This window comes from Sturnus vulgaris, chromosome 4, assembly GCF_052056855.1.
Source record: "Sturnus vulgaris isolate bStuVul1 chromosome 4, bStuVul1.hap1, whole genome shotgun sequence".
NCBI classification, from domain to species: Eukaryota; Metazoa; Chordata; class Aves; order Passeriformes; family Sturnidae; genus Sturnus; species Sturnus vulgaris.
This window is the reverse complement of record NC_142246.1, coordinates 5,392,625-5,407,141: the sequence shown is the minus strand read 5'-3', so window position 1 is coordinate 5,407,141 and position 14,517 is coordinate 5,392,625. Positions and strand designations below refer to the sequence as shown.

The 14,517-nt window shown below is 45.5% G+C and overlaps 1 protein-coding gene and 1 long non-coding RNA gene across 2 annotated transcripts; one reads left to right on the top strand and one right to left on the bottom strand.

Annotated features, from left to right (window-relative positions):
• Window positions 1-1,357: 1,357 nt before the first annotated feature.
• LOC148223852 (uncharacterized) lies at window positions 1,358-4,476 on the top strand. The gene is made up of 3 exons (XR_015803535.1): window positions 1,358-1,459; window positions 2,383-2,513; window positions 4,075-4,476. It is a non-coding gene; the product is annotated as an uncharacterized LOC148223852 (long non-coding RNA).
• A 1,839-nt stretch (window positions 4,477-6,315) lies between these two features.
• On the bottom strand, window positions 6,316-12,978 carry CD8B (CD8 subunit beta). Its single transcript, XM_014876249.2, has 5 exons — window positions 12,449-12,978; window positions 9,696-10,043; window positions 7,708-7,803; window positions 7,001-7,090; window positions 6,316-6,873 (listed from the first exon to the last, which is right to left on the bottom strand). Exons 1-5 carry the CDS (start codon window positions 12,492-12,494, stop codon window positions 6,833-6,835), a joined length of 621 nt encoding a protein of 206 aa, XP_014731735.1. The 5' UTR covers window positions 12,495-12,978; the 3' UTR covers window positions 6,316-6,832.
• Window positions 12,979-14,517: the final 1,539 nt, after the last annotated feature.

Sequence of the window (14,517 nt, the reverse complement as noted above, 5' to 3'; positions counted from 1 at the left end):
TCTCATTCTTTAATGCTGGACACTTTCATCTTCCTTAGCTGCTCACCCTGCACGAGGACATTTATCCCAACAACAGATCCTGTGGTTTTTCACAGAAGAGCATTTATCCCTCTTGGAAAAGGGATAATGGCCAGGAAAGATATTTGACCTTGGGCAATTACTTCAGTTTGTGTTCTAGCTTTAGGAAAGCAAGGAGTGACCCAGGTTTGGGGACCATGAGGATTTGCAGAGGCAGCTTCCTTCCCCTGGCATCTCCTTGGGGATGTCACCTTGGGCTCTGCACTGTGGGATGTGACCCGTGATTTTAATTGTTTCAAAATTGTCCTGGCTATGGCAGTGGTGGGTGCCAGATTAAAATGAAAGGACTTGAGGAAAGGCATCTATTTTAGTAATGGCTGTTCCACCACTGCTCTCACTCATTTCTTCCTGCATCCAGATGACTTGAGGCATGTATTTTAATAACAGGAATGTCACTTGCAGCTCATTGCTCAGGGCAGGAATATACAATCCCAGCCCCCAGGAATATTTTGTATTAATTTTTTTTAAGTGACTGATAGGAAATATCCTAACTTCAATTTTGCATTCAGTGTTGATGTTAAGGCATAATGTTTAGGAGCCCCACATCTGGGCATCAGTGCAGCCCAGCACCTCTCCCTAAGACATCAATCATTGAGTTTACCTCGTGCTTGTGCTGGATGATTGCACTTGGACTTTGTTGGAGAATGGCAGCAGATCTTCCTGTGACCCTGCCTGTAAGCCAGGAGCCCCCAGAGCTCAGCATCTCCTCCCTGGTGTGCCTGAAGAGTGGTCAGATATTGAAAGGACAGGGGAAATGGCCTCAGGTTGAGCCAAGGGAGGTTCAGTTGGATATTAGGAAAAATTTCTTCACTGAAAGAGTGACTAAGAATTGGAACAGGCTGCCCAGGTTGGTGGTGGAGTCACATCAATGGTAGTGCTCAAAAAACAAGCAGACAATGCACTTTGGCATTGAGGTATTGGGTCAAAGGTTGGACTTGATGCTCTTGGAGGTCATTTCCAACCTAAATAATTCTCTGGTTCTATGCTATGGTGGCACTGAGCTGTGGTGCTGCCATGGGGAAGAGCAGTGTGCACCCAGCTCCTCTGAGGATGCCCCCAGAAGCAGGGATGGTTTGGTGCCCAGCAGGGACGGTTTTGTGCCCAGCAGGGATGGTTTTGTGCTGCATTTCAAGCTGTCTGCAGAGCCCCCAGCTCTGGCTCTCTGTGCTGGGAGGGCGCAGCAGGATGTGTGGTGAGTGAGATCCCACACACAGCTCTGGGGACAGAGGTGTCTCTTAAGCCACAGCCCTCCCTGCTGAGCCCTGTGGGGAGGGAGGGTGTTTGCACAGCAGATTTGGGTACCAAGCCTCCTGGCTGGATGTTTTAACCACCAGCAGAGAAGAGGAGCAGAGCACGCAGCGTGGCTTGCAGCTGGGGCAGGGTAAGGCTGGCTCCTCAGCTCTCAGTGGGGAGGAAAGGGTGGGGTGGGACATGCAGGTGCCCGTGGTGGTTGGCACCAGCCTGTGGGCTCAGCACAGAGCCACAGAGTTGTTTAGGGTGGAGAAGAACTTTAAGATCATCGAATCCAACCCTTGGGCCAGCTCTGCCAAGGCCACCACTAAAGCTTGTCCCCAAGTGGCACAGGGATGGTGACTCCCCTCCAGGGATGGTGACTCCACCACTGCCCTGAACAGCCTGTGCCAGTGCCTGACAATCCTGTCAGTGAAGAAATTTTTCCTAATATCTGATCTAAAACTCCACTGGCACAACTTCAGGCCATTTCCTCTTGTCCTGACTTTCCTTTGGAGGCGCCCATTGCTCCCAATGCTCTGCAGAGGGAATTCCGAATTTTTTTCCCAGCAAAGCCCAAGTCCTCGAAAAAATCAGTACTAGAAAATTTCTCCAAATTTCTCAAGGATTGAGATTTTTGCTGCCTGGTGCAGAGGCTCAGTCCAGGGCAAGACAAAACGTAGCTGTGACTCACTGCTGGGGCCAAGAAAAGCCAAGGAGACAGACTCAGAGGTGCCTGTGTCAGCCTGGCTGCCTGGAGAGTTCCCAATCCAAGGAGCTTTTGGGAGAGGATGGAGAGGGCTTTGCCATGTGAAAAAGTTTCCCTTGCTTATTGACTTCCAGCTGAGTGATTCATCTTAGAGCTTTGGGGGCTTTCTATCGAATGATTGAAATAATTTTGCTGTGTGAAATCCCTGTGGCAGCAGCACTTAGGTATGTTGTACCTGGCAGAGAAAAGATTCTGAGCTGATGCCATCACTGGGATTTTTATTTTTAGTGTTTCATATCTGGTTTTCATTTATTAACTAGATCAGAATGTATAAATAGCAATAATGATATTCTCTCTCTTAAAAGTGTGATGCTGTGCCCTTTCTTGCACGTGTATTTTAAAGGCTAAATGAGAAGTGGAACTTTAGTAGAAAAACACAAATGCCTAAGAGAGGAATGTTACAGCTCCTGTCATCTTGCAAACATTTAAAGCTTGGGTGAGTTTTACTTCTGTGAAAGAACCACTGGTGTATGAACTCAAATTAACTTTTCTCATAGCAAGGTAGTAGAGGAGCAAAATACATACCTTATAGAAATTTATTTTTTACTTGGTCCTATATGTGTTCCACTTAAATGAATGCTGGATTAACAAATATTTGTTTATAATCTCACAGAAGCTGCAGATCTCACCGAGTGCACTCATTGTAGGTGCATTGATATACACAAGAACTTGTTATTTCAGCAAATAATGTATACTTTAATATCCAGAAATTATACTAAACAATAATTAGAATAATATATTTTTAAAACCAATTTCTTGTTTATATAAACTAGAAATTTAAAACATTTTTATTTTTGGCTTATTGAAGTGAAGTCCAGAAAAATAGGGGCAAAAAAGTACTTATGCTACCTGGAGGTAGTTTTTTATTCCTAGAGGGTTCTTTTAGGATTTCCTTGCAGTTTCTGGGACACATCTGATTTTATAGAGTGACAGAAAAAGACATTTAGAAATTCCCATTTAACAGATCTGACCTGAATGCTTAGAAGCCCTGCTGTGAATCCATTTCTCCTGCCAGGACAACATATTTAATTAACAGCTACAGTGCACAGAGCTGTTCTGTGAGAGGATAACCTGAAGGAATTTAAACAGCACCCATGGATAATGTATCTCCTTTCTTTTTGCACAGATTTCAAGTTGAATAATTTAATAGAGGTGTTATTCAGTCTTTCTATGTTATTGTGCCTTAGTCAGCAGTTTATGACTAGATTTTTTTTTTAATATATTAGGAGCTTGAAACTCAGAGATAACTTTACTCTCACGTCAATAATTTGCTTTCAGTTGAATGTTTTCGACAGCGCCTGATTTGATTTATGTTTTTGTATCATAAAAACACAGACCATCCACATAAAAATGACTGAGCAGTTTAAAAGAATAAAGGAAGACTGAGCACTTCCAATATTAGGTTAACAACTGAGATATTCTGTAAGGACTGGCAATTTTAAAAAAATATATTTACAGAACTGTAACAAAACCATGAAGACTCTTTAATGCGATGCCTGAAGCACCTGTGTTTCTGCTCTGTATCTATGTCCTTGGAATATTTTAATGCTTTCAAGATCTGCATGGTTCATTGAGAGAATAACTGGATTATATTTTTATAATATAGAATGTGTATTCTATACATGCTTTGTATATAGTTTATATATTATGTATTCTATATATATCTGTTCTATAACATGTTCTGTATCAAAGATATACTATAGAATGGAAAAGAAATAATAGTAATAATAAAACAGACTATTGCAACATGTAATTTTTCATCTCCTTTGCAATTCCTTGCCCAGTGATTTGTGGGTATGAGCACAACATAGGTGAAGTTTTATTCTTGAACCCAACATCTGCAAAACCCTCTTTTTCCTTTTGTCCAAATTTTGTGGTGTCTCCTTTAGTCATTTAAGAGAAAATAGTTTATTTACTTTTGAAGGAAGGCATTTGGGTTATATATATATATATCTATATCTATATATATAAAAAAATCTCATTATTTTTCCTTCTAGGTATGGCTGTTCCTTGCTGCAGGAAGGATGGTGACAGTGGGAGACAGGAGAAGGCTGATCCACCACTGGAAGGAATCAAGGAATAAATTAAGGATCCTCATGTGCCAGGACATGGTGACAGAAGTGACACTGTGATGGACAATGCTGGCACCTTTATCTCTCTCCATGGATCCAGGTCTCATGTTATTAGCAGAGGTGCACAATAACATTTTCCCATTAATATTCAAGTTGGAGACAACATGCCACGACAGAACATGGCATCCCTGACCCTTGGCTGGCATCATCATTGTGCTCTCAGAAAAGAAGTTGCAGATATGAGGGAAATTGATAATTTTCTCAGCATCTTTTCATTAGTGTTTCTGTTTCATGCTTATTTATGCTCTGCAAAAATAAAGGTCTATAAAATGGAAATCTATTTTTATCCATCAGATCTCTCAATTTTGAAATGTGCTGCTAAAACCTCTCCCAGTTTTACTGTCTAAAACACTCTACTGATGATTATAGAAATTACTATAATTTTTTCATAATTTCTACTGGTAAGCTGCCCAAACCTATGTTTCAACAGGCCACACAACATCTTTGGCTGCTACTGTTCTCTCCTGTTTTCACTGCACACAGGTGATATAGAGTCTCAGTGGGCTTTGGTCTGCATTTTTTTTCAAATACAAAGGAAAAGTGAAGACTATGGGGAATTCAGACATGAAGCAAATTCTTTGCTGTGAGTGAGCAGAGAGCTGAGGGGTAAATCCCTATCCTTTGTGTTACTGGAGTTGGGAAAAGTGGCTGAAGTCTATCAAGCCAAGATGGTGCTGTCCTGGGGAGGGTTTTCAGTGAAGGTCAGACACTCTGAGGATGTCCTGAGTGTGGAGAAGGAGGAAGAGGAGAGGACTGGGCAGGGTTATCCCTGAGGCTGCTCCCTTTCCTGTGGGAGAGGAGGATTGGGCTGTGCAGCCTGTCTCTGCTGCCCAGCCCCAGCCCTGGCTGCTCAGCCATGAGAGGTCATCTCCTGTGCTGGCTCAGAGCTGGGAGAGCTGAACAAGATGTGGACATTAAAGTCAGGACACCTCAAGTGTCAGAAAGGGAGCTAGGATTTCAAAAGCTGCTGCAGGCAGAGGGAAAGCCCTTTTATTTCAAAGAACAAACCTTTGCCCATGGGAAGTTTCAAAGGGGTTTTCTTGCAGCTGCCCTGAAAAATGTACATATTATAAAAACTGTCTGCTTCTTGCAGGGGAGGAAAATGATGGTTTCAGTTAATGTGAGCTCTCACAGAGGATAAATTGTAATGTATGGGAATCAGAGATGCTCAGAGTCCCCTTCCTGCTGCACATGTGGTGGGATGGGGTCTCGTGCCAGTGTCCCCATGGTCATCAGCTGGGTGGCCTGAGAGCTTGGGTGAGTGTCACAGCCTGAAAAGCTGGCTCAGCACGATCCACTGCTGGCTTTATCACTGCATCACTCAGGGGAAGCACCAACAGCTGGGCTTGGGACCAAGCTCTACAGAAAAATCAGCATTAAAGTGGAAAGCAGCAGCGCCCTGCAGCTGGGAAGAGAGGGAGGGGAAGGCAAAAGTGCTGCTGCTCTGCCACTGCGATGCTTTGCATCCACAAGCTCATGCCACAACTGTGTTAGCCCCACCCCTGGGGACTCTGGACCACCTTTCCCTTGCCCTCGCTGTAGCTGACACAGTGCTGGTGCCTGTGTGTGAGATGTGGGGCTGGGGGTGCATCTGAGAGCGAGTGCTCGCTGCCTGTGCTCAGCAAGATGCCAAATTTCCAGCCCCACCTCTGCCTTGGCACCCTGGGCAGCAGCTGAGCCTTGTTACCATCCCTGGGGAGAGCTTCCCTGCTTCTGGCATCACTCATGCAGGGATGTCACACAAGGTTCAGCGGTCACTTGGGGCTCAGCACACCCAGGCATCACTCAGGGCAGTTCCCACTGGCCATGCTGTGCTGCTGGGCTCAGGGCCAGCTCCTGGGGGCCTCTGTTTGCTCTCAGAGGTACTGTTGACCTTCAGGCTGTGCCAAGTGTTTGGCCTTGTGTACATGGCTTTGTCTGATTTTCCTCTCCCACTCCTGGCTGTTTGCAGTCTCCCATGGCAGAAGACATCCTCCCAGACCTGCTGGCCCCTGGAGCTTTTGTTCTGCTTTAACTCTTTCCTGGTTGGAGGCCATGGTTCCTTGCTTGCCACACAACTGTGTCCCTCACCAAGCAGAGCCAAAAAACACCAGCAGACACCAGAACAAAATAACTGAGTGATATATTCACTTTTGGTATTGAATAAACCTGCACAGGGTCTTTACAAGTTGCCTCTGCCTCATCCCTACTAGTTGCTTTCAGTGATCAGTACCAAATTTTTATCAACCAGTATCAACAGGAGGAAAAAAAACACCTTTGTGCTGTTCTACAGATGAACACAGAGGAGGGCCAAGGAGCTCACAGCTTTCCAAGCCCATCTGAATCCCTTTGTTACACCAGCCCCTTTCCCCCTGTGCTGAGCCAGCAGTGGCATTTTCCCTGCTCAGTGTTCTTTGAGAAGTGCTCAGGATGCTGCAGAATCCAGCTTGGTCCTTTTGTCAGCTGTTGTGCCAAGGAAAATGTTGAAGTCGTGGTCCGTTTCAGGAAAGAAATGTTTGTTTTGTGGTACAAGCCCACATCTGTCCCCTGCCAGGTCCTTCCTGGGTCATGTCCAGGCAGTGCTCAGCCTCGTGCAGGGGAGGCTCTGTGGACTCCGAGGAATCCGAGTGGGATTTACTGGGATTTACTGCCTGTGGACACGAAGCCACAGCCTCCTCCGCAGACCTGGGAAGAGACAGCATCCATCAGTACCAGGACTCCCTCTGAGCTCCCCATCCTGCTGCTGGGCTCCCCCAGGGCTGCTGGGCTCCCCCAGGGCTGGCACCCCTGGGGATGCTGGCAGGACACTCACGGTAGAGGCGGTGGGCACTGGGGACCAGCCCCAGCAGGAGGAGCAGGACACCAGCGGCCAGCGGGATCCAGACCAGGGGACTGCAGGGACCTGGAGAGAGGAGAGGACTCAGCACCTGGAACCAGCCTGCCCCAGAAGCTTTGGGGAGTGCGGGATGGAGAAGGGAGAAAAGCAAGGCAGGTCCTCAGAGGGGAGGTGGAGGCTGTGACCATCGCCCTGGGGTATCCTTTGAAGGATGCACCACAGAATCACAGAATGTGTAAAATTGGAAGAGGCCACAGTGGGTCACCCGGTCCAACCTCCCTGCCCAAGGATCATCCCAGAGCACGTGGCACAGGATTGTGTCCAGGTGGCTTTTGCATATTTTTAAATAAGGGAGACTCCACAACCTCTCTGGGCAACCTGTTCTGGTGCTTAGTCCCCCTCACAGTAAAAAAGGCACGGCAGGGAACCTAGCTCTGAGGTCATGATGACCTAAACTGAAATGCATCCTGGCCCCTAAACCTGTGCATATCCCAGGGAATCCCTCCTACAGGCACAAATCAGCTCTACTCAGAGCAGTGGGTCTATCTGCACCCAGACACTCACTCCTGCACGGTGACATTGTGGTGGCCCCACCCCAGGACAAACCCCAGCTGAGCCCTGAGGACCCCAAGAACTCAGCAAACCCCTTTTTCCAGGCAGCCTGAGCTGAGACAGTGCCATACCTTTCCTGCTGGCAGCTTTGGTTTTGGTTATCCACGACACAGGCTTTTTGGACTGTGGTGTCTGTGTGGTCTTTGGAGGCAGAGGCAAAACATCAACTGGGGGAAAAGGAGAAAAAGAGAATGTTCAGTGTGGCACTGGGTGCAGCAGAGATCTCCATCAGCAGGGCTGGCAAGTGTGGCACTTGGAACAAGCCCCATCCAGTGAGCCCTGCAAAGGCTGTGTCACTCAGAGGAGTGAGCTTGACCTGAGCCTCTTGGGGGTCACAGAAGTTACCAGGAGCTTTTAAAAGTGTTAATAAAACAATGTACCAGGTAAAGAAGGGAGAAGGCTAATGCAGGGAAAACCCCCAAACTTTATTGAGTGACATTTGCTGCCAAGCATCATCTCACCAGCATTGCACAAAATCATGGGTAGCAGGAGATTCAGTAGCACTGGAATGTTTGAAGGAATCCCTGGACCTTTTCCTTATTCACATTGCTCTAATCTTTGCTCAACATTCGATTTTTTTTTTTCTGAAACAACAAGGCAGGATTTATTATTTATTATATCTGAATTACAGTGGAACATATTCTTTTCTGAATAAAATTGGCCAGGAAAATATGCCAGTAATGTCACTAAATAACTGCATTTCTGATTGCTCAAACCATATTTATTCAAAATTTTAATTTTTATTGAAAACTATTTTTTTCCTGTTTCTATCCAGGATGTAAATTCCTACAGAAACTACCATTCTTTTACATGAAGAGATGAGACATCAGGGCTCTGGGATTTATCGGGACAACTTCTCCCTTACATTACAATAGATTTAGGGAAAATAAAGGCAGTTTGTTTTATCATGAGAACTAAAAGGAAAAAAAGAAAATATCCAGCAAAGCCTGCGTCCTCCCAGAGCACCTGCTGCTGTTTACTTTTTAATGGTGTCCTTGATCAAGCTGCATTTCAAGCCTGTTTTTCATGCTTTGCACAGAGATATGTCCCCAGCTGTTAAAAAACAATTCTCCTTTATCTTAAACCAGTCTTTCTCTGAGCCTGCAAGAATCCAAAAGAGATTTCTCATCCACTTCAAGGTACAGAGTATATTCGCAAAAAAAAACCCGAGAAACTGGGACACTGGGTCTGCTTCAGAGTCAGAAGCTGTAGCAGCATTTCTGTTAAATAAGTTATTTGTATCTTAGTTAAATAAGTTACTTGTCTCCCTAAAAGTCTGCAAAAATAGAGGCTGAATCCCACTTCAAATACATTAGCTTTGCTGCATCAACTACTGCTCTGTGGCCAAAAGGAAAATGGGCTGAAAAGAGCTTCTGTATGACCCAGATGTCTGTAAAGCCTCTCTCCTTCCATGACACCTGCAGAAAACTGTTATTTCTGTTTGGACCTCCCCAGGGATAGTGGGTTGAGAGCTTTGAGGAATAAATCCCATTTCAGTATCTTTTGTGAAGGGTGGTCTTGAAAGCTGCCATCAGATCCACCCCAGAGATGTGAGGGGTGATGCTCTCTAGCCTCGATGCTGCTCTTGTCACTTGGAGTGAGGCTAAGAAAGAGTTATGGCATGGAAGGACCTGTGAGCTGAGCAGGGCACAAATCCAGCCTCTCATCCAAAGTCCAGCAGGGAAGGAGAAAAACACAGGGCGTGGCATTATTAGGTCTTGCCATGGAAATCCTAAAGCACTGTGTTTTAGGACACAGCTCCTAAAAGCTCCTAAAAGCTGTGCTTTTAGCACAGCTCCAATGCTGTGCTCAAGGCATGCCCACAGCAGAGCAACTGCTGATGGAAAAAGGACTATGGCATGAAGCTGACCTAAATTTTAGCCATTTTCTGTCTTTTCTGCTTTATCCCATCTCACAGATCTCTTCAGAAAAACCCCAGAGCCCCAACCTTGCAACTCAAAACCGGGAAGAATCTACCAAAACCAATCCCCACTTTCCCAGGGGACCTCACCACAGCCTACTGGTGGCACATTTTGGAAACCCCCAGGGTGCTGCTTACCCACTCTGAGCTGTGTCCCACTGCCCAGGAGCAGCTGGGAGGACTGGGAGATGGAGCAGTAGTAGGTGCCGCTGTCCGAGGGGTGCAGCTGGCTGATGTGCAGGCTGTAGGAGCTGTGGGACCTCGCCTCAGGGACACTGAACTTGTCCTGGCTCACATTTGTGCCGTAGGTGGCCTTGCCCAGCGTGTTGGAAAATACCAAGAACTCGAAATGTTGCCTCTCCTGGCTCCAGCGGTACCAGTACACCCCAGTACGCTCCTTCCGCTCACAGAGGATTTCAGTTTTATTGTTAGTTTGGGTCACAATACGCTCTGGAGTTTGGGTTAAAAGTAGAGTTGCATACAAACCTAAGGAAAAAGAGAAATATACAGTTATTATTTTAATTTCAGTATTTTTTTCTTTCATGAAAAGTACAGATTTTCTTTATGGGCTTAATAGAATCACATAGACACACAGCCCAGGGGGGGTCACACGAGTGAGAAACAGGAGCATTTTTATCAGGATGCTCCCATATTCCCTCAGAGGCCTTTTTGGGTTCCCCAGCTATTGTTTTAGCCAAGCCAAATTATACAGGCAGACTTTTCTCTGTAAGCACTCATCTAGGGAGGAGGTTCACTGGCAGGGAGAGGGATGGAGGGATGATTTTGAGGGTGTCCTCGGGGCTGTAGGTGTAGGGAAGAGCATCCCTGCCTGCTCCTATGGATGCCCCTCTCCTGTCCTCCTTACCTTTCTCATTTTTTTAGACATTTCATCCTTTTTTCAACAAATTTTTTGTGCCTCTTAACTGATTTGCTGAGCTTTTCTTCTAACAGATGCAACATTGATAAACATCTCAGGGGCAGAAAAAGAGACCAAAAAACGTGCAAAACATCTCAGAATGAGCCAATTTGATAATAGTTTTCAGACAATAATATTTTTGAAGGGATTTTGAGACATGGGGAAGGAGAGGGAGTGAGGGGCAGCGGTGGAGTTCAAAGCTTTGGTTTGGCATCACCAAATCCCTGTTTGGGCTTTGCAGCTTCTGTGGAAATTATCTAAGTCTTGTTTGTCCCAGGCAGGTGTGAGGGGTGTCTGTGTGAGTGAGGATGTGTCCTTGTGGAAAGGAAAACAGGTAACTTGTGATCCTTGCTGTTCAGCAAACAGCCCTGCAAAGCTGCAGATAGTCTGGGACCAAGTGAAAAACAGCCCTCTGCAGATAAGGGCACTCCTGCTTCCCCCATCTCTTTCCCAGGCGTGTTTTAAAGCTGGGAAAAAAGCTCAATTATACATATTTCTCGTCTTTTTTTTTTTTTACTTTAAAATGTTCCTTTTACTTCAAAATCCTTTTACTTCAAAAAGTTGCTTACAGCAGTTTTTTCAGCCTCATGCTGCCCTGTGAACCCAGTGGTGTGGGGACGGGTTGGCATGACCCAAGAACATCTAAAGCCATTAATGTGACACAAGGTCCTGGTGTCTGCTGTGTTCCCAATGGGACAGGCAGAGGAGAGGGCTCTGATGATGGACAAGGGTCCAGAGCCTTCCTCTGTCCCCACACCAACAACCCCATTGCTGCCAGTGCTGCAGAACACTAACGTTGCAATGCCAAAATTCAAGTAAAATTCAAATTTAAGTTGAACAGCAGCTGCAGCATTTTGCCCCATCCTCTGGCTCTGTGGCAACATTAATGCCTCTATACTATTAAAATACACGATTTTAAGGTTTTTAGAGTGTAATTCTCTCAAATTTTGTCTTGGCAAACACTGTGTGGTTTTTTAGGGGATGAAATGTGTGTGGCCATGGCACATCGGGGCTTTAGGGTCTCCTTGAGCACCCTGAGGTCTGGCTCTGCCAGGCATGGGAAACAAATCTCCATGAAAAACATCCTTGACCTGCTGGAGACACTGTTATATAAATCAGAAAAGGTGAGAAGAGATTCTGGAAGATCTCAGCTCAATGCTAGTGGTCAAGCCAGGAGTGAGCTGGGATGAAGACAGAGCAGAAAACTCATCCTCCATTATACCTTCAACCCCAAAACCTCCTTGTTCCCTTTCCTGGTGTACATTCAGGGGGACCATGGGGAATCATGGTGCTTGGCCAGACAGCCTGCAGAACCTTAAAAATGGTCCCTTTTCCTTTTGCATGGGCAAAGCAATCTCTCATTTATTGAGGTTTTCTCAGTGGGCTCCCCACCTCACAGATACAGGATATCAGAACCTGTCAGGCAGGATGGTTTTATAACACACTAATTCCAGCTGTGGCCCTTGGGAAGTACTTAGTTTTTGGATGATTTAGAAAATTTGATGGGATGTTTATCATCTCCGTTTTACACAGGCAGTGGAGAGAGGAGCTATTTTAACTTCTCCATTAGCAGCTTCCTACAGTCCATCTGCACTGAGAGTGCAGTAAAAACTCTGCCGTGTCTATACCATTATGTATCGAAACATGAATAGAATACAGAATAGAATAGAATAGAATAGAATAGAATAGAATAGAATAGAGCAGAACAGAGTAGAATAGAATAGACCATTTCAGTTGGAAGGAACCCACAGCAACCAACTGGTCCCATTCCTGACCAGTTCAGGGCTGACCAAAACCTAAAGCATGTTATTAATAGCATGATCTAAAATTATTGGAAATAGGTCATAATATCCTGTAGATCTATACTGTGATGGTATATTTAATCTTCCATCATCCTGCTGCTGGGGTGTGGTGGAGGAGAGGCTCCAGCATGATTTTAGGTGCCCTCATCCCTTAAGAGACGTGTCCCTCTTACCTGGGATCTGGAGGCAGATGCAGAGATGGAGCCACGGCCGGGCCATGGTGGCGGATTCAGTGACGGAGGGGTTTTGTGCCAGCTCCCCCTTTCCACTCACTGTCACCTCTTGGTGGCAGGGCTGGCTTCACCTCAGGAAGTCCTTGCCCCTCTCTGCACAGATCTCTCACCAGCAGCTGCCAAAGAACCTCTGCCACAGCAGCACCTGGAGCCTCAGCCCGGCAGCTTCTTCTGCGCCGAGCCCAAACCCAGGAGTGCGTCAGGGCAGCAGCCCTGTGCTCTTCTCCAGCACTTCACAGGGTACCCTTAAATCCCCTTTAGAAAAGTAAAACCAAGGAAACTCACTGATTTTTAATTATGATTTCTTCATATTCCACCACCTACTTATTCCTTCTTCTTTTAATCTGCTTCTATCCTATCAAAAATTACAAACGTGGGACCATAGCCTAAAGATAAAAGCAGGAAAGAGTGAATTTTGGCTGGTTTTTCCCTGTTGAAACTAAAAAGCCATTCCAAACAAGGAAAATATGCAATTTGATCTGTAGGGTTGTTTTCTTCAGCAGAATTTATAGCAGGAGGTGTTTTTCTCTGGAAAATGTTTAACACCAGACGAACCCAACATAAAGCAGAGATGTGAGGCATCATAGAAAGCTTTGAAATCAAGAGCAAGAAACCTCAAACAAATTTGTGGCTGAAAAACCACAAAAATGAGGAAATTCTGCTGGGGCTTCCCACCTCACAGCATGTGCTACTTCAGTAGCTGTGACAGCATGAGGCTCATAGGCAGAAATATTCAAATGATAAAATATCAGAATGACTTAGAAATGTCTGGGAGGAAGAGGTTTGAAGCACTTGGGGTTTAGGATTCAAAGACAAGTACATGAGGTGAAATTACAGAGATGAACTGGTGTCAGCAGATTTCAATATTTTCTTGTTTGGGAAAAAAATAGAAACCATTTATTTATTATTTATTATTTGCTGTCCTCTTGGCTGCCAAGTGAGATTCAGTTTTCTTTTATGTTGCCCTCATGCAGATACTTATGGCCCTTACAATGCCTCAGCATCTCCCAGAAAAGGGAACCTCACATGGGGGCACTGAGAAACTTCCCCCAGGGCTGAGCTGGCAGATGAATAGGAAAAACAATATTGCATCTTGTACACTGTAAGCTTTTGGTCCATTTTGTACCAGATTTTTCCGTGCTGCTGCAACACATCCTCTCCCCTTTTCTGTTTAAATTAATTTCCTGCTCGAAGTGGGTTGCTAGCTGCAAAACCCTTGCCACAAAAGGTTTATCTGCTAAACTTTAGGGTGGGCTGAGTTGGTCCTTAACTCTTTCCTGGCAGGAGAAGGCAATTCTGGTGTTTTCAAACCCATTTCAATGTTTTTAAGCTCTTGTTTTGAGAGCTGAGCCCTTGATGTGGGTTGCAGCAACACTTGCCTCTTCTGTCCTCATCTTCTGCTCATCTGTCCCCTTTTGTTTCACATCTCACTGAGATTGGGCCCTCCCTGGAATGAGGTGAAACACTTCTTTTTTTGAGCTGGAGGGGCAGGGAGTGCTTGTTATGAGAAATGCCACTGCAAGTGAATTTCCTGTGGTGAAGTCCGTGAGCTGAGCCCAAAATCCCCAGCTGCTGCAATGGCTGTGTCCCTCTTTTCCCATTGCTGCTGTCACCTGGAGCAACTTCTGGCTTCCTGACCAGGACAAGAATTTTTCCCAGAGGTGGCTTTTGCCATCATTACAGCCTTGGATATGGGGGTGTTACACCGGAATGCTTCCCCAGGATATTATAACAGCTTTAGAGAAAGCAAAAGGAATACATGAAATATAAAAGCATAGTGTACTGCAACATGGATTAAATGTAATTTTTTAAAAATTGGTGTTTATGCACAGTGGAGGTGTTTACCAGTGGCCAGGCTGTTCTCAGGACTGGCTGTTGCTCCTACAAGAAAACATTTTGGAGGAGGGATACCTTTGTCTGGCAGCATATCACCGACAAAAATCAAAGCACTGTGTGAACGTGCAGGAGACAGCTGCTGTTTATAATATCCCCACATTGTTTGGGGCTGC